At 34.9% G+C, this 23,363-nt stretch overlaps 1 protein-coding gene across 22 annotated transcripts in view; it reads right to left on the reverse strand.

Annotated features, from left to right (window-relative positions):
- The window catches only part of CLOCK (clock circadian regulator), a 66,553-nt gene that overhangs the window by 14,633 nt on the left and 28,557 nt on the right, over nt 1–23,363 (reverse strand). For 21 of the 22 annotated variants that reach the window (XM_074822579.1, XM_074822589.1, XM_074822582.1 and 18 more), the window contains 12 exons: nt 21,326–21,440; nt 18,763–18,856; nt 16,998–17,057; nt 16,436–16,584; nt 12,104–12,195; nt 10,678–10,767; nt 9,058–9,178; nt 7,820–7,933; nt 5,147–5,265; nt 1,346–1,428; nt 1,016–1,122; nt 224–371 (listed from right to left, as the gene is read on the reverse strand). In XM_074822579.1, coding sequence (XP_074678680.1) covers nt 224–371; nt 1,016–1,122; nt 1,346–1,428; nt 5,147–5,265; nt 7,820–7,933; nt 9,058–9,178; nt 10,678–10,767; nt 12,104–12,195; nt 16,436–16,584; nt 16,998–17,057; nt 18,763–18,812 — 1,133 coding nt within the window. In that variant the 5' untranslated portion in view covers nt 18,813–18,856; nt 21,326–21,440. Of the gene's footprint in view, nt 1–223; nt 372–1,015; nt 1,123–1,345; nt 1,429–5,146; nt 5,266–7,819; nt 7,934–9,057; nt 9,179–10,677; nt 10,768–12,103; nt 12,196–16,435; nt 16,585–16,997; nt 17,058–18,762; nt 18,857–21,325; nt 21,441–23,363 lie in introns of those variants that run through there. The other variant, XM_074822592.1, reaches the window with a different exon arrangement.

Consider the following 23,363-nt stretch of genomic DNA (forward strand, 5'->3'; position numbering starts at 1 on the left):
GAAGAACAAACCAAATATGACTACTGTATTCTTGGATGATTTAAAACACATACCTCAGAAAGCAAACTCCTCAGAGCTACCTTGCTTACAAAGTATCTCAGGAAGTTTCCCAATGAGTCTTTAAACTGCTATGATTTCTCTACCTCCAAAAAGACCAGCAATACAGCTCCCAATATAATACCAATAGAATTTCTCTAACATAGATTTTTCAAAAATAACTTACCTTACAACAGTGTGCGTACAGACAATAAACTCTGGCCTAGAATTCCACTGATGGTACGTGATATAGTAGTGTGTTTGCAGCCAAATCCATTGTTGTCCCTTTGTAAGGAATCTGTAGTAACATGACTTCCCTTTCCCATATTGCATTACTGTAAAAGTGAAGAATAAAGTTTACTGTCTTTCCAGTCTGTAAATACTGCAATTACATAATAAACATTATTTTCCAGCTTCATATGGCCCAAACCCATGTCTAAATCCAGTATTATGACAATGACTAAGAACAGGTCTAAAACTGTAGCTTTCTACCAAAAAATATTTACACTGCATTTTTCAGAGAACTGCAGAATTCAAACTTCCATTTTCGTGGGGTTTTGTATATATTGTGAAAAATTTATGTGCAAAAAAATTAAATGCAGTTTTATAAAGAAAAACATAGCTAAACAGAAATCTTACTCTATTACATGTTTAAACATTATTTGCATTTATTAAATATCACAGAACCTTTTAAATGCTATTGGAAGAACTGCAGAAATATTAATCATAGTGCTGTGCACTCCAATTTACCATAGTGAAAACTCTAAATCATAAGATAAAGTTAAATCTGTTTTGTAGTTCTGTATCAAAAGAAAAAAGATGAAGATCAGCAGCACAATAATGTCAAATAAATGGGAGTAAAGATGCTTCACTCAAATATATCACAAAATTTCAGTACAACAGTTGCACAATTTAACAAACTTTAAACCAAACATCTATAAAGCAAACTTGCTTGTTTTAGCAACTTAGTCATACTCACAATGCTCGTGACATTTTGCCAGATTATCTAAATCATCCACATGATAATAATCATATCCTGACGTTCCCAAAACTTCAAATGGAAGATAACCTATTATCGGAGGTGCCCTAAATAATACAAAAATCAATGTCAATTTATTTTCACACAAAAAACCCAAACAAAATTATTTCATTATATAAGTTTTCTTGTTTACAGTATGTGCTCTGAAAAAATTTAAAAATTAAACCCAACACAAGCTATGAGTAGTTAATGCTGATTAGTGAACTCTAAATATTATAGCCACCACTGGGATTCAGCTATTATTGCTGCTATACATAGAAGAAATTGCACCTGTGATCCAAGAATAGGAACTTCCATTCTAAGCTATGTCTAGATGTGAACTCTTCATTGGGTTCTTCAACAGTGCACATTTCCTAAAAAGTAAAAAAAATAAAAATCTCTCTCAAAACTGCTCTATTCTAATTCATAAACTCTTTGGAAATTCAGACTTACAGAAGGTAGTAGATAACTCCACAATAGTTATAATGTTATTTTTAGACAGTTTCATTGTTTTTGCTTGTTTAGATGCATAGTACTGAGGCAGAATCTAGTCTCAGCTGTGTCAGGCTGACACCCAGTTCATTTAAATGGAACAACCCCTGTGTGCGATTAAACTCAGGCTCAGTATCTACAAACACAGATATCAGAAACGCAGAAATCAATAGTTCCTGCAGTTACGCTTTTAACTTGTAACAAGCAAAAGAAGAGATGAAACACTCTCACCAGACACTCTGATTACAGTATATGTTTCCAATGGGTAAAAACCTACACCAGCAAGATGGTCATATTATTTTGAGTTTAGGAACAGGATTCTTCCTTTTATCGAATACAGAGTATTTTAAATCACTTTGTCTTAAGGGCACGGACACATACTACAAATAACACACTATTCTTATGTTTAGAACTCACGAAAAGTCAGAGAATGATTGTATTTCCACTACTACAACAAATCCTCAAGGTATTCTGTACATAATTTTAAATGTATTCTGTTCAGACATATGTGAAATCAGCGCTTGTCAGTCAGTTTCTATTGTCCCCATCCAGAGATGTAAAGATGCCCCACAAGTACTGTGCTGAGACAGTAAGGAAGCTAAGTACCCCAAGCCAGTCGGTTCTTTTGCAAACTCCTCTAGTACTGCCTTACAAGAAGAAAGATGGATGATGGAATACATACAAATACACCCCTCAAAGAATTACAATAAAGTTAGAGATCAGTAAATCTTTCTTTTTTGGACACCTGCACATGTTTGTCACACTTGTTGGAGCTTGCAATGGTATTCCCATTGCCAGGAACACCGTAGACTCTATTGATGATCAGGCACCACAACAGTTTCCTAAAGGAAATGGAAACTGCTGCTGCACTGACATAATATTCACAACAGACATGGACAGACGAGCACACTGCTGCTCTGCAAACATCTATAACTAAAATATTCCCGCAGAAAAATACAGTAGAAGACTAACTGTTGTTCCTACAAAGGGACCACCTTCCTTTTCATTCTTGCAGGTTATAATACGAAGTTCATATGGATATTTTGCAGTTCTTTAAATAGATATTCTAAGTTTTCTTTCTATGAAAGAAAAAACTGAACGTGTCCAGGCAATGTTTTTTCCTCACCTTCACCACTGTAAAATCCAAAGACCATGACTAGAAAATGAGTCAAATTTATGACTCTTGGTGTGACTTCCAGTCAGCAAGACATAACCTTCAAAACTGAAACTACCCTTAAAACCCAAAGTTCATTTACTTTCCTAAGATTACAGCATTTAATAAAGCACTACTCATAGCAAAGTAAAATATATGACAGAGCAAGTGTATATCCTTGAGATATACTTTTGGTTTCTTGGGTTTTTTTTAAATGTAATTATTTTGGCACAACTCAAAACAAAAGTAAAAATAACTTAAGTGCAGGCAGTAAAATCACAGTAAAAACATCATTGTTAGGAGAGGAGCTGACAGCAGGTTAGTATCTGATTTCTCAATGCATTTATATCAACGATTTGCAGATATTCCACTGTAAAATACCCCTGGGAAGAAGCTATCTTGTTCAACAAGGCATCTAGAAAAGAAAGGACTTTCATTTGTAACAAAAAGTATTCTGGTAGAATCCTTCTGGCTGGATTAATCCTGTCTTCTTGATAAGATTCAGTCATTTACCAGCCAAAATGCAAGACAAATGTTTCAAAGAATGTGTAGAGCCAAATCCCTTCAATGGTGAACAAAATTTGTGGCTTATTTTTTTACAAAAGTGGTGGGGTCATATGCAGAAAATAAAAATGTGAACTTTCAGAGATTATTCTCATGAATACTACGGCTTTCTGCAAAAGCTCTGTATATCCTTGGCAAATTACATTCTAGGTTAAAAAAAATCCAGAACCATATAGCATCTGAAATAAAGAGAAAAAGTGGCAGATGAGCAGGCAGATTCTACATTAAATAAGGCAATCCAGTACTAAACTACACATCTCATTACTGGCTGCATCATGCATCTGTTAGTAAAGTTATTGGGATGGTAAAGTTCCTGATATAACACTTATTTGTTAAAGCCTAGTCAATGCTAGCCTCAGTAACAACAGAAGGTATCAAAAGAGTATAAACAAGTATTGTCAGATTAAAAGTCTTCATTCTAATGTTAGTCTTCTTCACAAGATTTCCCAGATGAACAGCACCAGTTGAAACCCTTAAGAGGATCTTAAAATCTCTGTACATGAAAGCTTCCTTAGGCACTAGGGGCTCAGAAGTTCAGGTAGAGGAATGAAACTTTGGCCAGAGTAAGGCTTTTGCTCTCAGGGACTGAGACACCTGAAAGATCATAAATGGATGTTCCTCAACTTCCAAATGTCCTGTTCCAGAAATAGGAAACACAGAAGTTTTACTATAGTACATTCTAAACTCTCAGACTTTAAAAGACAGAAATATTTGCAAATACTGCCAGGTTGGTCTTCTTTCCCCAAGTATTTTATGTAGCAACAATCACACATTTAACATCTCTACTAACTGTAGGCACAATAGGAAGCACATTATTTAGACCCGCATGGAAAGATAAGTGTCAGATGGAAGATTTCCATGGCTTCAGGAAAAATAAACAACAAACTCTCTCTGGCACGCAGTCTGGAGAGATCCAACTCCTATTCAGCCTGACAGAACTGAAGAAGTTTATATGATTTCTCCACAGGCTCCCTACTATGCTTTCAAAGTGCAAAGTATATAGATAATGTCTTCAGAGGCTACCACCACCAATCTTCAGTTTAAGACACCAGTGCATTCAACTTACAGGCATAATATTTAAACGTTCATAGAGTTCTGCATGACAGACAGCATCCTAACCATGTGCCATATACATTTCATGGCATTTTTTTACAACTGAATTGCAAGAACAAATGTTAGATAGTAAACTATCCTGTACTGTGATCTGAATCACAATCACAGACTATCCTGTGCTGTATCCTGAGTATTTTGATTGATTTTGGTGAGGAACAGGATTAGTAAGCTACAAATTTCATTCACATCCAATCCTAAACTTGAAAAGATACCTTCATTAGCAGTTAAGCAAAATATTCTCTTTAAACAACTGCGTTACTGAATAACAGTACTGAAACAAAACGAAAGAGTTCTACTACCTCAAACCCAATTCTCAGTTACTGACAAGTAATGTAAGCTTTCATTAAGCCCTACCAGATTTGCTTCTGTGTCAAACTACAGCAAGACCATCAGCAACATAAAATTCACATTCAAGTGTCAACTAAAACTATTAATTTCTCCAGTGAATGTCGAATCTCAATGTTATCCTTCATTTTGTTAAATTTGTTAAATTACATTCCTACAGACTTCTAAATCTATTTCTTGCATATTATTATTTTATACGACTATTTAGAAATGGCATTCACCATAACAACTTCATTTGATGCTTTGCATAACATTTAACCTATTTGCGTGTGAATTAAGAAACACAGACACTTTCAGTTTCCTATATTAAAATTCCTCATGGTTTTCATTAGTAATATTTGAAATGTTGTGTGCATTCTCTCTGAAGTTTTCCTATTCAGAGTACATTTAAAAATGATACAAAAAATAATTTTATTTGCACATACCTTGATAAATTGAGGTGTAGCTAATCTAACTGTGGCTACAAAGCAAACTTTGTCTTCATAAGAAGGCCGGTGCGATCGCTGAATAGTTCCTTCAAAACCATTGTGCGCTGAGTTGGGAACTGAGGGAAGATAGAGGAGAAGAGGTCAACACAGATTACAATATAAGCATGGAGGAAAATGGCCCAATATTTATCTAATGTGGTTTGGCTATAACTTAACACGCATTAAGAAAAATGCTACATATAATATATACACATATATGCACAGGAATAGTAGTTGTACAGTAGTAATGGGAACATAACCATCAAGTAACTTTCTCAAATAACTAAGACTTGTTACAGTTAATATGATATTATCTGACAAAGCAGTTTTAAAAAACTAGTAACAATTCTAATCCTTGTTCATAACTACTAAAAATGACTGGAATACACCTTCTTCAAAAATATCTTTAAAGTTTCTCTTTTGTATCAGGTTTTGCTAACTTTTTCTTTTGAAATTTGAAGTAAGTATTTATTTTCTAGCCTCCCATCACATTCCAACAGCACAAGGTGAAGACATACTGAGTAACACAACAATCAAAGGCACAATTATGTACGTGAAAGAATCAGGACACCGAGCTGAGAACAAACAAATTCCAGTTACTGAATCACAGAGATGGATGGAATAATAAGGGGGCAAAGGATGGACTAGACCTCAAAACAGATTAACCTTATCTTTCATTTCCAGCAGATATCAATTTAGTTTATCTTTACTAAGCTCTAATGATGGTGACTCCAAAACACTGTCAGGCTCTTCCAAGCCTAACTGGTTTTAGTTCAACTCTAGAATTTCCCCTGAAGCTTCTTCATGCAATTTAAGCTTACAGCTCCTTGCTCTTTACATCAGAAAGAAAACAGGTAATTTTCTTCCTCTTTATTTTATCCCTTATCCTCTGTTCTTCAGAGTTTATCTTGTCTTGTAAATCAGATTTTTAAATTTCTGATTGCTTTCATTGCTCTACTCCAACTGCTTTACTTACTCCCAACAGTGTCAGAAACTGGATGAGGACATATGGGTTCTAAGAAGTGCAGTGGGATTACTTCATGTGGTTTAGACTATATTTTAGAAAGGCTTTTGTATTTTCACAATTTGGTGATTGGTCATGATGATTTGGTCATATTCAGCTTACATTCCACAGTAACTCCTTTTCCTAAAGGACTGATATCTAGCTGACTGTAACCTTTTCCCCTGTTCATAGAGTTTGCTATTCCTAAATGTAGTAACTTGCATTTGTTCTTAGTCAATTTGATTTTTTTTTTCCCAAAATAATTTATTTTCTAAATTTGGGGCTGAATTCTTATTTTGTTTTTAGTGTTCTTTCATCATTTCATGACTACAACCTACAATCCATACTCATAACATTAATGAAAATACTGATCAAATCCAGAAGTCCATTAAAACTCCATTTTGATGGTGAACCAGTAACCTTTCCAAACAATTTCTGCAGCTACTTTCCAGCAGTTTCAACTACCATGTGCTTCCCTTACATGTTTGTGAGACCAGAATATGGTAACTGTCAAAAGCATATTAAAGAAGTCCATCATTATTTGCGCTTTGTCCTTTTATCCACACAGTGTGTTACTCTTTGGTGGAGGAAACTGAATTGATTTGATGGTATTTCTACCTGAAAAATCTACAATGGTTGCTATTCAATTCCTTGCTAGCTTCCTGAAGCTCACATATAGTTTAGTTATTTGTTCTGGAATATTTCCCAATATTGAATTGCAGCCCATAGGTCTGCAGTTTCCCAATTCCTCCTCTTTCCAAGACTAGCACCATATTTGGCCTTTTCAGACCCGTTTCTTCAGACCTTCCTATGATATTACATACCTGCATTTGGCACTAAGACTCAACCTATACCCATTTTGTGAGAAAAATACTGGTATCACATAAAAAAGCATAGGTTTATTTACAAGATACTGGTTTTGACAATATTTTTTGGGGTGATCTTTATGAAGATCTGCTACTGACCACACTGCACAACCCATTTGTCTGGCTGACCAAAGAAACCTGCCGTTCAAGTAAATAGTCAGCACAGGCTGGTCAAACAGATAAGAGATGTAGTACAGAGGAATAATATTAGTATGTAACTAATAAAAATATCTTCAATGGAAGGGAGAAGGAACTCAGTGCGGAAAACTACACTGGCCCATCCACCCATCTGGGTGGTAACTCCTGTCAGTGAAAGCACAGAGTTGAAATGGGGGGAAAACCTACATTTTACTTCCCAACTCACGGCATAATGAGAACTGCAGGTATTCAGTACCACTGATCTTCAAGTTACTTAGTCACCTGCTTAAGTATGGATTATGCTTAACTAAATTCAGGCTCTTTATTTTAAAGCATTTGCTTAAATTTCTCTTACATTCTTTTAAAAAATGTTTTACAAGACACTAGTTTTCTTTAATTGAAAGCATTAAGCACAATTACTACATTTGGTATTCAAATGCACAGACCTGTAATATCTGATAGGCAGTTTTTCTTCCTTTTCATTAAAACAATATAGAAGTGATAACTCTGCTTCTTTTGAAAGACTGATTTTAGTTCATCGTTAAGTTTTGCACAACGGTCCCAAGCCTGTTTAGCTGTGAAGCTGCCTAAGTATTCCACTCTAACATCACTGAAATTACTTACCATTATTCAAACACTTGAAATTTCCTATAAATTTTACATATTCATATGTAGGTTGCTCTTTTGGATCTATTGTTCCTCGCAGCATATGGCAACAGAATTCTAGTTGATTTTTTGCTGAGAAAAGAATAAACAAATTAATAGGCTACATGCTTGATGAAGCACACAGGCAACATGAAATGGAAAGCAGGAATAATTAAGCTGCATACTTATTGAGATACTGTAAGTATTGTGATTACAAATGGCTACAGCCTCTGCTTTTAACCAGCGTGATACTAACTAACCTAAAGAAAAGGAGAACTCCTTTAGAATTTGTGCATGAAGGGTCTGAATACTAACGATACAGAAAACCCCTGAAAACTAGAGCTATTTTAAAGAAGCAGCTGTCCTAAACTTAACTAAAGCATGCACTTCCAAAACCCCTTAGGCTGCTATGTTTTTATTCTTGCCAACCACTACAACACAAACATTTCTTATACATCGGAAAGTCATAGAGTGAAATACAATGCAACACTGAAAATTTTACTCTTCAGGGGGGGGAAAACCCACAAAGAAGTGCTACTGTTCTTCAAGGCTCACCCATATGTTTCTGCTTAAATAACACTGGAAGAAAAGTACTGATCACATATGATACAAAGCAGATTATTTTTAACACAACTACCATACTGGTTTCATCTGGGATAGAGTTAATATTCTTCATAGCAGCTCATATGGTGCTGTGTTTTGGATCTGTGACTAAACCAGCACTGATAACACCAGGATGTTTTAGTTATTGCTGAGCAGTGCTTACACAGTGCAAAGGCCTTTTCTGTTTCTCACGCCACCCCACCAGCAAGTAGGCTGGGAGCGTGTAAGAAGCTAGAAGGGGACACAGCCGGGACAGTGGACCTAAGGGATATCCCATCCCATATGACACTGTGCTCAGCAATAAAAGCTGGGGAAAGAGGGAGGAAGGGGGAGACATTTGTGCTTATGGCATTTGTCTTCCCAAGTAACTGCTACATGTGCTGGAGCCCTGCTTTCCTGGAAATGGCTAAGCACCCACCTGCCAATAGGAAATAGCAAATTAATTCCTTAATTCACTTTGCTAGTGCACATGGCTTTGCTTTACCTATTAAACTGTCTTTATCGCAACCCAAGAGTCCTCTCACTTTTACCCTCCTGATTCTTTCTCCATCCCACTTCGGGGAGTGAGAGAGTGGCTGTGTGGGGCTGAGCTGCCTGCCACAATAATTACTTACATTTTAAGTATTCTGGTGTCAATGAATCACTTTCCAGCAGATGAGAAGACAATATTTTATAAATTTCTGAATGTTCCCCCTCTGGGATAAAATTAAATACACTCTGATCCACAAGATCAGACTGAAAAAAAAAGATTTAATAAGCATTAAACTAATGCAAGATGTACAATGTCACAAAGCCTACTATTGTAATGCAAAACAATTCCACAGTTCAGAAGAACATTACTGACTCAACAAAGCCACCTGCTGGAACAGACATGAATATTTTGCAAGAAAAAAAATCTCGCTTTGATCTGTCTTAATTTTGACACTGCGAACCATTTAATGAAAAACACCACGAATGCAGCAGATATACATACACATTAAAGTACAATGGAGCTTGTATTAACCTCTCTGAAATGCAACAAGTCCAGCATAAAAGAAGCATTTTAATTAGAAATTATAGGGTGTTGTTCTAGGGCAATGTAACCTGTTGGTGGCATCCAAAACATTGAAATGGTATCTTGGAACAAAAGACAGCCCCTCCCTACAACATATAGGTTATTATGTTACCAATAATTGTATCCAATTGCAATTGATTTTATGAACACATTTTATAATCAGTTCCGCAACTATGTACACAAAACTGGGAACAATAGAAATGAATGCAATAAAATTGAACAACTGAACAACTGAACAACTGATCATATGCATAAATATATTTGATTAAGTATTCAGAAAAGAGAGGTCATAGAATGTATGTTTAGAACATATAAATCACACCTAAAAGCAAAGAACAAGTATGCCTCTGAGAACTTGGTGAATTCTACTTTTTTTTTTTTTAAAAAATGAGAATTATCTGTACATTTTTCAAAAATCTCAGGCTGATATTATGCATATCTTAGAGGAATTTGTGTTTTGCAGAATTTTTTTTAAATATGCCACTCCAAATTTTACAAAATACTCTTATCACAGTAAGACAACTAGCCTTTAACAATAACTTGTCCTTCTCTTCTAGAAAAGAACTCACTGTTTTACTCATCAGTTGCTTGCATTTTTGAGTACTAATTTGCCTCATTTCAGAATAAATTATTCAAAGGTAACTTTAAAAACTAGAATGTTAAATTTACTAGTGAGTAATGCCACCAAGATTAAAGATGAGTGAATGTGATAAAACGCAAAGCATATACCTAGCTTAAAGAGCAGAACCAGCATCAATGTGTTTCTTATAAGAGTTCTTTGGCAAGAAAGGAATAAAAAAGTAGTTTAAAAATATTCCAAAGATATAGCTCTCTAGCAATACTCTTCTGACTTATGTAGAGGCTGTGACAGGTGTGAACTCTAAAGGGTCTCCCGCAGTCAACTGTGTTATTTCAGTTACGTTGAAGAGAAACCGATGCTAGTCTGGCACTTCATAACCCTGCCTAACAGAGTGCCAACTGCATTCTGTATTTCCAAAGGAAATGTTTAATATAGGAGACAGACCAGTATGAAGGAGTTGTGCTGAAGAAAAAGCAGAAGCATTAGAACAAAGCATGCACCTGTTCTATAATGCCCAAAAGGCTAACGATTAATTAGTACTCATAGCAGAACACCATCCATAGACAAACTGATATGTTACTGAAAGCAATTTGTACTTACTGGCAAATGTTCAAGTAAGGGAGTTATACTTTCAGATACATATATTATGTTTCCATCTGTCATAATTGCTAAAAAAAAACCATCAAGAGCCTGAAATTAAACATAATGGGCAGTTAAAGAAAAAGAAACAGAGCATATTAAAAATGTTAAGCTATGTTCAACATGGAAAATAATTTAGACCAATTTCTGTTTAGTTTATTATAAAAACGAGAATGCCTTTCACTGCTAAAATTTTTAGTCTTGCTTTTACACTATGAGCATTCCAATTCCCATACTGTTCTGTTCTTGGTTTCAGAAGCAAGTCCGTATACAGCTAGCCACTCTTTACCCCATCTTCCACTCTGCCTGCCTGTTATTTTTAATTTTATTATCATTTTAAACATTAGAACACTCAGAAAAATGAGCTAGTGACAAAAGCAAGAAGATTTTATTGAGACTTGAAAACTGTGAGATACAGTTCTGACTGCCTTATCTACTACTTAACTCAAACTTATTTCTACTAAACATAACACAACTATGTTTAAGTTGAATGCTACCAAACATATAAAGCATGACATTTTTTAAAGCTCACAACTTTGAAAAAATTTCTTATATCATATTGTTCTAGCTCAACAGTCACTAGTTGTGGACACTTATTTTGTAAGAGGACTTGAGAAACACCAAAAACATCTACAAAAAAGTTGAAAAACATAAGCAACTACTTCACTAACTTGTTGGAAAAAAATATGCAAATTTGCCACAGAGGATTTTTTGAAAATTTTTTAAGTACAGAAGAACTTTTTATTTTTAAATCTGTGCCTCAAAGAAAAGGTTTAACAATGGAATGAAAACAAAAAGTGCTTGTTCATTTACTTTAATATTTTTCATTTAACTATTATTAGAAATTGTTTCACTAACATGGTACAAATGACTTACCCTCATTTCCAAGGAAATGATAGCTTATACTGAAAGTTTATTTCTAGTAGCAATCCAACTATTCATGTAACCTTCTTTAGCAAAGTAATGCTCACACACTATTTTTGGAAAGCATAACAAGCAAAGAAATTAAACACTTTATTGCTCACAAGTTACATGGATGTGTTGAGCCTTTTTTATAATTAAGATTTTAATTTATGCATAACAATTCTTTAGTTAACTAGCACTTTCCTTGTGTTGATAATTTAAAATATCCACTTTGATAGTAAATATGTTCATTTGTGGACTTGCTCTGTTATAATGTTTTATGCAACAGAAAATGTAGTTAAAAGAAAAGCTGGTTTGCATTATACTGCATACATAGGAATTCTGACTGTTTATCTTCATGAAAATGTATAATTACAATTAACATATGAAAATAAAAAGTTATGTCATCAAACTGAAAAATTTCATCATGGAATGACTCCCTGTGAGGAAATATTCTACTCCCAGAAAAACAGAAACAATATACCTCTAACATTAACTGTGTGAACTCTTCATTACTAAGGAATGTCGGTTTCCAGTCCTGTCGAATCTCACTGGCATCTGATTGTGCAGTAATTTCTACAATCAAACATATATACAATATGAGGATTCACACTTCCAAAAGCCATTATTTTCCCACTGAGCTACACATACTCAGTAGGAAATAGCAGAAGGTTCTCCAGTCTCCTCTGTTGTTCGCTCATTACATATAGATGTTGTTCCTTAGAAAGAAAATAAATGTCTTCTCCCCCTTCTCTTTCCTTCTACCAGTTTGTGCTACAGTCCTGCCAGACTTCAAGGTAATGCTGAAGTTAAGGACAGTAAGTAATGGATTTTGACAATGGAAGAATACTCTTTCCTCTGAGACTATAATAAAATGTTTTATTGAGAGTATTGTTTTTTAAAGACTTAGAAAGCCAAAATTCCTGATCAGTTTAGGTCATCAAAATGCCTAACCCTCAAGTATCTCGGCCAATCCTGGTCATTCTAACCTTTGCACTAAGAATTGTCACTGTCCTTTCTCTTCTTCCCACTCTTTTCTGTAAAGAAATAAGGTTACATTGAAAAAGAAGTAGGTTCTCAACAAAGACTGTTAAGAGCTGTATGACAGACTCCACTGCAGAATTACTGTCTGATTCATACACAGAGACAAATTTTGAACAGAGATTCCTGTAGGACTTAAGATTAACTTCCCATACATAGGTGAGAGAAACAATGGCTGCTAAGCAAAACCAGACCCCAGGTTCTGAAAGCTGATGCTTCCTCATCAAGTGATAACTGAAACAAGAAGAAGCAAGACCGTGTAGTACTTCAGTTTTTATGAGTAACAAGGGCATTACAGAAGTACTGTTTGTAAGAACAACCTTGAACAAGTAATCATGAATCAAGTATTGAGACAAATTGAAAGAACCAAACCATGTCTTTAAGGCTTTTGATTTCTAAAGGATAAGTCCGTACAAAGGCTGTAAACTAGTTTGTCAGTTCAGATGGCTCAAAGAGCAGAGAAAACCTGGAATTGAGTTAAATATGCAAAGGGCTGGAACAGTTCAGAGTTTTGGTTCCCAGACTGAAGGGAGAAAACTTTATGAAAGAGCTTTAGACTTAAGTAGAAGAGCAGTATACAACACCAACATCATGCAAGAAACTGGCAAGAAGTGGAGAGCTGCAAGGGCGGGGGGGGGGGGGGGGAGGGAATCAACAAATAAGATGGACCAGAATTTCCAATGATCAGATCTCACAAAAGACATAAATTGATCAGGCTTTTGCTATCTGTTTTGAAACAGTATGACAAAGCAGTAAAGAGTGGGCTGAAGAATAAGGATAACCTAAGTATAACCCCAAATCTAACTTTTCAGTTAGAACAAATATATTGAACACTGAGAGGCAAGTCAAAGGACACAAAAACAGAAAGCTCTACCACCAAGCAGAGGCAAAATTCAAGGAACTTAATGCATTCAGTCCACAGGACACAGATAATCTCCACTTTAGAACTGGTAAAGTCTGATTCATTGGCTCATTCTGGTCCATATAACCATCCTACTTCAGAATTTAAAAAAAAAAAAAAAAGTCAGGCTTCTGTAGTAGAAAGGACTTATACTAAATAAAAGCTGAAGTTCATGCCTTTAATGAACCATTCTGAATTATCTTACCACAAATACAGGTGTTCTTTTACATTTCCCGTAATTAGAACAACAAGTATGATATTGAAAAATAGAGCCAAAGTAACATGGAAAGAACTTGTTTCCTTTGGTAACTTCAGAGAAATGCCTAAAAATTCTGGCAGAAGATTGCATCCAAAGATAAATGGCACTGAGGTCACGTTCCTGAGCTAGACACCAGGCAGAGGAGCATAACCAAACTTGCACATTGAACTTCAGTCTTCAAATCCTGGATCTGAAGCAACTCGGCTTCAGAGTTGCAGATCATCCTCAAAAGAAATTACCAGCTGGACCAAGATCTGTAGCATTTATCTGTGGGTTGTATGAATATCAGTCTACCAGCTGTAATTATAAGCAGCTAAATTCTTCAGTATTTCATAATTTTCAAAAATTTCTTGTTTACAAATTCAAAGGAAGATGCTAGGCAATATTAGCCAAGGAGAAGCTCTCAGTAATATAATTTCAGTGTGTTTAGCCTGCTGTTTTTTCCCAATGAGAAACAGAATCCACACTGGCCAGTAATCAGCTCAAATAGTTCATCTGGAGTTGCTGCCAGAGTACCAAGCCTGGTCAATGTTGAAATGGTCCAGAAAGAACCAGAAGCAACGCAGTTAATCAAAACCTTGTGGCTGAACACAGTAGGATTTTCAACAATAAAGCAGCTAATCAGTGCTGAACAATTCATTTATTACTAGGGTCACTCTGCTTTATTATAACAGATCCAAGCACCTCAGGAGGCAGAATATGCTCCTGACCTTTGCCAACATTTTGTTCAAAACATTTTAATGTAAACCAGTGCAGAGCAATGCTAGTAAGCACTGGCAGCCAGAGCTTTAGAGTCCTTAATACATTCTGTGCAGTCACACAAAGCTGCACTCTTGTCCCACCAGGTGAAGGACAAAAGCACCATGCCCTAAAAGGCATCCATCTCCAGAGCTGCTTTTTCCCCCTTTATCCTAAAAAAAAAAAATTAAATAATAACAATAATAATTTAAAAAGATAATCCCAGAAAGCACTTTGAAGAAAAAAGTATGACTGGTGCTGCTGGCTGGCTGACACACATGTTCATTCTACTCTCTGTATTTTATGATAGGAATCTTCAATATCAGATAAAGTGATTTTGAAACAGAACCAATTTTCACAAAGGCCTTAGAACCTACAGAACTGTCTTTTACAGAAAAGAAGCCTTCATACTGCTTTTCTTTTTGTCATGAGACAAACATGTCGCAGAGAATTATAACAGTATAATCAATATTTAATTGGCAAAAAAACCCCAAGCCTATGAATTCTCACATAAATTATTCCCCCCTCCCTTTCCATTTTACTTGTTATGTTTACCCTTTTAATAGCACTATTCAGTACGCATCTGGTGCTACCTGAACTATAACACTAACGGAAGAGACATGCTAGGGCATGAAAAAATATTTATCATACCTTAAATTGACACACATACTGTTGATAACTACATACCTATTAATCCACTCAATAGCTTATATTATTTTATAACCTTATAGCTGCTTCTTTTGTCCCCACTGTTTTCTAGTTAGTATGCATGCTCAGAAACTACTCAGGGAAGTGGGTTAACTAGCGAAAGAGTTCACTTTCTTGAATTTTTAATCTTGTTTTTGGCAGTGTGAACCACAAGGTGCCATATTAAGAACAAGTGTAGGATCAGGAGTAGGGATTCTTTATATACATAACTATCAAACAGCCACAAATAAGTGTATGCTTGGTGGAAGAATTTTTTCATGACAGGAACAGCAATCTGTAATGAACTTCAGTACAACATATCTGGGTATATCCCACCATCAGCTGATGCAAACAACCAGAGAAAGAAAACATAGCAAGGATGTTCAAAGACATTGTTTTGACATTTCACATGATGTTTTACAAAACAACAAACACACACTCATTGTCTTATACATCAGTGAATTCGTCTTGAAAATTAGAAAGTTCAGCTGAAAATATTTATAGTTTTTCTGGGGATTTTTTCCAGCTAAAAGGAAAAAAGAAAATGCCCATACTCCTGGTCTGTATGCCTACTGCATGCCACCCTCTCTCATTAAACAACCTACCCGATAACACTTGTTGGAGACCAAAATGCCCTATTGCCTTATCATCTTTGTTAAAGCAGCCAGTTGAGCAGATACCTGACATGAAGAGAAGGAGCATTAAGTTCCCTTGGACTAGCTTTTTCAGAAATTTATCTTGCATTACAGGGAACATGGAGAGACAAACCAACTGTTCGAACCAGTCTTATCTAAATATCAAAATAAGTACTTCCAGCAAGTACTTCCATTGAAATGGATCAGCAGTTTTCCTGTGAAGCAAAACTTTGACAACATGCACCTTATGAACCAGCTATATTCTAACAAAGAATTTCAATGTTATTCAAAAAATAAATGTTTCTCTTTACGAAACAGACTTCTTTGACAACTATGGGACAAAAAAAATAATTAGTACTGGCTTTTGCAAAATATTAGCAAAAACATAGTTACATCTCTGATACCTAAATTATGATCTTAAGAATATGTCTTTTCACAAGCTCTTTACATTTAATTTCCTTAAAGGAGCTGCAAAATTGTTAACATTTTATGTACTGAGTATCATTTAAAAAAATTAAGAATTTACAAATATTTTTTTATTGCTCAAGTAATTACCTTTGTGCTTCCGTAAAAAGTCAATGCTCTTCTGCAGTACAGTGGATTTATCCATCTTCCGAGCATTACCTGGAAGCATGGAACCCAGCTCTTTGATAAGTACATTGAACTGATCTCGACGTTTCTTTTCAGACTTGTTTCTAGACACTCTGAAAAACAAAACAGAAAATGTTTTATAACAACTATGAAACTTTCTTATAATAAGCTGCATACTACTGACAGGTTCCTGATGCAAACAGCCGCTTAGGAATTTCTGCTGTGAGAACTGTCACAAAACCACCTACTCCATATCTCAGACACCATTTTTGAAGAGTGGCTTCCTGCTTCTCACAGAAGGGTGCAGCTAAGCCTTTGGAAGTAAGAACCCCTTTACAAAAATACAAATCACTGAACCACAATTATAAATACACAACATATCTGAAGAATAACAGTGACAGAAATGCTGTGGAGTAATATGGTTATTTATAAAAGAATTACATTTTTATTGTTTAGAAATCACCATGGTAAATTCAAGTGTACAAGTATAGGACATCTCTTAGCTTTAAGTAACTTAAAAACTTACCTTTTTGCTTTATCTTTGTCATCTTCTTCCACCAGCCCATCAAAAATGCTTCCATCATTTCTGAAAAAAACAGAAATAAATGTTGGAATGTAAAATTGCTCTCTTGTGAAGTCCAATCACAATGAAGGGGTGGACGGAAGAGCTCATTATTCATCTTCTCTACTACTTCAGGAAACTGAATCCCTGTTTTACTGTGATGTCTCACAAGGACCATCATCAATAACCTGAAGCCAAGTCTGCTATAAGTTCTCCTTGTAGGACATTTACTAAAGAGAAAGCAAAAAACCTTATACTTCTGACACAACTCAGATTTTCAGACTACTTCTAATGAGAACTTACAACCCTATGCAAACACTTAAGTGAACATTACTTAATTTTATTTTTTTTCTAGGTTATTTGCATTACCATACCCTTTTGAAAACATGAGAGAGCACATATATAATTTATTTTTACTTTCTGGCAACTTCTATTCCAATTATTGGAAATATTTATAGTAAGAAAGTACATTTTGCTAAAATACTGAAGTATTGTTAATGGAAGAGGGCTGAGGAATATGCTATACTTCATCCAGGATTGTAATTTTATAAATATAGAATTAATATCAACGTTAAACAATAACAGCAATTATTCATTTAATTTGCTTCCTCACCAAGTATCACATAACTTCCTCAGCTTGACAACTGTCCATGTACTGCTAAAGAGGTATTAAAATATCAAAATGAGAATGTGTTTTCCTTTGAAGATGCCTCAGTATACTTCATACAACACCTTTGTTTCATTTCCTTGTTTTAAAAGACAAGTCAAAACTGTTCTTCTGTTTTCCAAAACTGCTGTATTCACATTTTATTCCCCTAACTTCTTCTGTCTGCCTTCAGTCTATGTAGTGCTGTCCACACTGACCTCTGTGTATCTACCCTAAATTTTTTTGTCCTAATGTTTTCTTCCCTTAAGGCAAGTAACCATCTTTCTAAAGAGCTTACTTCATCTCTCTGATCTATAACTGATAAAACATCGAGCAATTGTAAATGATGATAAGCACTGATGTTAGGAAGTAATTATTTTGTACGCTACTACACAAAAATAGAGCTTTTAAAAGGAATTTGCATATTCAAAAGGCTGAAGTTTCAGGGAAATGCCACAAAACTTCACTAAAAGAACTGACAAGTCAGACAAGCATTCTAAAAGTTTTACCCTTTGCTTTTATTGTTATTTATTTCAACCAGGTTTAACCTTCTGTAAATTTGATGAAAGTGTCATTTCGTGGTCTCAAAAATGGTAATACACAGAATATTAAGGACAGATGTTCACCCAGGCTGCTAAGAAAGTCCAGCTCAAGGAATCAAGTAGAAAACATCTCAGCTATTACTTTTCCCTTGAAATAGGTTAGCAGGTCACTTTACTATCATCTGCAGCATCACTAATCATTTAAACGTATTTGTTTTCCTTAATCAAATATTGAGGTACTAAAAAAAAAATTCACGTAAACATTAAAAATCAGCTCAACTTGCACAGATGCTGTTCCATGGTTGAAAACAAGTAACACATTTTAAGATTCATCTCAAACAATAAAAATCACTATTTCCAATGACTAAAAAACAATACTTCTAACAACTACCAAAATAACTTTGTCAAAAATAGCCAAAACCTCACCCCTCTTATTTTTTTCATAAATTAATATTCTCTATCTATTAACTGTAAGAAAAAGATTATTAAAGAAAGCATTGAACAGTAATTCCCTCAAAACTCTCAGTATCTATTAACATACCTGTCTGCAATGGAGCTCATTTTATTATGGGTGCTTATGGTAAAAAACATAACATATCACACTTTAGTCTTGTGGTAGACATTTGTACGTTTGCCTGTAAGAGAAGAAAAAATATCAAAATGTGACTCTGGAGGAACAGACAAGTTCTTCATTAGAGCATACTAAAGTTTTCATTTGCTCTATAAGCTGCTCTTAATCTTCCCCTCTCTTCCAACCTTCAGCTCTGCCCTCCCACCTTCTCTAATGCAGTCTCCATTATCGTCATAATCTGGACTTTAATATCTCATTTTACATGATAGAGAGTTCAAGAGAACATTGTTTTATTAAATGCTACAATAAATAAGTCTGGAATAAACCAATACAAACATTTTTCTGACTCTGAATTCAGATATAGATTTTCATTGTTATTTTAACTTTTACCTAAAAGACTGTCATAATTTTGAAGGTTGAACACATGTAAAATACACTCCTCAGTAATACATTCTCCTTAGAAACTGTGCAAACAGAAAGCATTTGCGATATAGTATTTTACAGCTCTAAATTATTTCTTACTATAATTTATTTACTATATTTTTTTGTTGAGCACATTGTTATAATAGACATGTGAAATGATAACAATAAGATACCTATTAGAATGTGATCTCCATACTGTGAGAAAGTTAGTTAACATAGCCATTTCTTAAAGGAGGCACTTATTCATTACAAAGTTTCAGCATGAAGGTTTTGGTTTTCCAGCTGTACATACGATTTTGAATAAAGAATATGAATGAAATATTAATAGTGAGAGAAGGAATATAAAATTAAAATAAGTATTTAATTCAACAAGGACCAACTTTTAGGTACCCAAAAATTACAGAATTACAGGGCTTATGGAAAGGCTGAACGTCAAACACAAATCAATGCAATCCAACCTTTTTCTCTGATATAGAAAAGTCAGTTGTCAGAGGCTGCTCAAATGGAGCAGCAATATTGTAACATTGTCAGTGATTAAGGAACAACTGCATGCAGCAAGAACTTTTATATGAGCTGAACTTACAGATCTTCAGGAAATTTTACTGTTACAAACTCAATAGTAAAAATGCATTGCATTTATTTCAAAGGACCTGGTTTTAGTCACTTTAGTGACTCATAGTTTCTGAGAAGGAAGGTTTTAGTTTTTTCTGAGAATGCCAAATCCAGTGGAACTTGCAGTGTTAATACCACAAGAAATATGGCAGCAACTCTATGATCCAGACAGTCTGCAAAATGTTCCAGGAAAATCTTATCCCAGTTTTTTAATATATGGGGAAACTGAGGAAGAAAGCTTATGTTTCAACCCAACTGTCTCAGAGTCTACAACAGACACATAGTATGCACGTTTGCTTCACAAGACTAGTATTTTCCCCACAAAGTTTCATGAGTGCAGCAGGAAAGTAAACAGGAGAGCTGTGTTGCAGCACAATCTCCTTCAAGGAGCACCACAAGATCTGCATGAGGTTTTGCCCAAATGCCCCATGAGCTCTCTTAGCCACTTCTTCAATTAATACATCCCAACTTCACCTTGCCTTTATTCTCCAAAATCTAGTGCTATGAAGACACACTGGAAGCAAACCATTCCTTCACTCCTATTCTTCAAAGTAACTATTGCACTGATCATACTGACAAATTAAATTCCCAAAGTAGTTGGTCAAGTTTTAGAAAGTAATAGAGTTGCACTATTTGAAAACCAGCCAGAAATGGCATAAGGCAAGTAAATTACGAAGAAGTGTTTGAATTGTTGTCAAAAGCACATAAAAACAGACAGGTTGCTCAGCAGTAAAAGCAAACTATCATCACTGGCATGGAATTAAGTTTAAAATCAAGACACCAATTAGAAACTTGTTTTCATTTTAGCTTACATAGTATGCACTACTACAGGTATGCACTAATTACACTTCTAGCTGTGTGTTAACTTTTAAACTAATTTGGTACCTAACATTATAGGGATCAAGAGCAATATGAAATTCTGTAGGACAAATGATATACTGTTTCCTTGATTTGCAAAAAAAAAATACATGTACAGCTAAATACAGAAAACTTTCACCGTGACATAACTGACATCATTATGCAGAATCAGAATTTAAAAGTCACTATTTTCACTTTAACAAAGCACTCAATTTATAGAATCCAACAAAATCGTTCACTTGTTACAGTATACAGATCCTAAGTCAGAACTGGCAACTTAGATTTGGTATCCAAGACAAATAGTTAAAAGAACTTAAAGACTACAGGAAATGCACCTGTAGTGCATTTCTTCCTCACTTTTCAAGATCTGAACCTTCCGTCTTTGAATCCAAATTTGCAAGATGCTGAACATTCTCAGTGGTTATACATGCAAATGCATAAGACTGCAGAGATAATTCCAATGAAACCAGTCAAGTTTAAAGGAAACACTACAGACATTGAGGACTATGTCTATTTCTAAGATTCAAATTCAGTCATGTTCTGGAGAACAAAGGACACTAGTTAACACTGCTACTCAGACCTTCAGTGTCAATAACTGAAAGCCATAGGAACTTTATTAGTTATAAGAATATAATTTTACCTTTTACACTTTGGGACTTGTTAAAGTATGAGGTTTAGGGATGAAATCCAGTTCCTCTGAAGAACAATGTGGAATTAGATGTATCCTCTTCTGCAGAAAAGCATTAAATTCTGAACTGTAAAAAAATAAAAAAGGAGAATTTTAAAATCAATGAGTTTTAAAATGATCACTTTTTTTAATAAAAGAGAAGTAATCATTTCAACACGAATAATTTATAAATGCAATATCCTGGTTATTAAAAATATCCCAAGTATTTCACTATCCGAATTCACCTGGTTCTTCTCCATGGATATTCTGATACAGTTTCATCTCTGCTTTAAGCTATCACTTTATGCCTACCTTTAATCTTGATGTCATTTTTACTTTTGAATTCAGTATCACCCACACCATCTAAATCTTCACTTCCACTACCTTTAAAGTATATCTTTATATCATTACTTAAACACCTTTTCTGCTGAAACTCTTACTTGGTTCTCTCCTGGCTTTTTCAGTTATGCCTTCCCCTCTCCAAGTCTCCAAAATTGCCACTCTCAGGACTCCAGAATGTGTAGAACGCTGCTGCTGGCAACTAGCAAAGTTGCCCAGCTGCATTATTGCTACTCCCTCAGACACAGCCATTAACCCCTTCCTTCAAAACCACTTCAAGAATGTATTCCAAACTTACCTCACAAATCCACTTTTTCTATAAAAAACCTCAACTCCAGCATAAGTGATCACCAAGTTCTAGTCTCTTTATATCATTACATTTCAGTTACAGAGTTTCTTCCCTTAAACCATGCTACTTTCCACGTTTTAAAGTTACATGAAATCAGGTTTTTTTTCTCATCTTTATCCCGTTTCTATCTGCCTTGCTTAGTGTTCTTAAAATAAAATGTATTCATTATACAATGCACTTGTACCACTTCTGAAAAAAAATTATTTTAAAGCATATTAAATTCTAAAAAGGTAACTGGGATCTAAAAACTAAATTTATGCTACTCTTAATGGATTAATGGATTTTATGGAAACACCAGAATTATCTCTTATTTGATTAGAAAAGTTTTCTCCTCCCCTGAACCTAGCAGAGGCTCTTAAGTGGTTAAAGTACAGATGCAAGTATTAACATAGGAAGTTAAAGCACAGCAGAACAATCTGCCAACAGGAGAAAAACAATTACAGCATGATTCAATGAAGCCACTCGTTCTTGTCTGGCCAAATAACCTGCTGGCCCATTGACCTACTTTTTTAGGTGCTTACAGCCTCCTCTCCTATTCTGATTTGTTCCGTTTGACAAGTGCAAACATTAATAGTGACAAAGAGTCCCATGGAAGTCTAGGTTACAGAGACTGCAACATGAAACCTGTGTTTTTAAACTGCTTGGAGTCAAACAACTCTGCCAACTCTCACCCAGTTCCCATTAAGAGTTCTAATGAGGAAAATTTCAGACCACATCTCTGCAGTATGTAGAGGTGTATTTTTTTTAAAAAATCACAATCAAACACTTAAATACCACAGCACTTAAGCACAAAACCATATTTGATAATGTCTAAAACAGAATAAAAAAAAAAGCTTTTAAGGTTATTTCAAAAAGGAATTCTAAGATGAGGAGGAAAGGAATATGTTTATGTCATAAATGAACATAAGCAAGCTTAAACGAGACCAAAACGAAAGCTAATCACAGTGCTTTTGTAACCAAAACTACATAGATCTCTAACTCAGTAGAAATGGCATGCGTGTGAAAGCCAGTAGAAAGGTTAAGACACCTACACACCAGCACTGTCAGCCACAAGTGTTCAAAGGTCATGGGTCTGTCTCCATAATTCATGAGGTTTTTTTAAATACAATGAATTATGTGTATTTGTCTCTAGATACTATGTATTTTGTACACATTCAGTCCATGTTTTCAAACTTTTCTGCAACCAAAAAGGCTAGAAACTTACTGTTTAAGAAAGCTGAGGGCCTCAATCAAAAACCTTAGCTGCTGCCATGGATAAACACACTATTAATACACAACATTGCTCAATCTGTAGCAAAATCACAAAAACTAGCAATACTGCAA

Source organism: Strix aluco, chromosome 4 (genome assembly GCF_031877795.1).
Source record: "Strix aluco isolate bStrAlu1 chromosome 4, bStrAlu1.hap1, whole genome shotgun sequence".
NCBI lineage: Eukaryota > Metazoa > Chordata > Aves > Strigiformes > Strigidae > Strix > Strix aluco.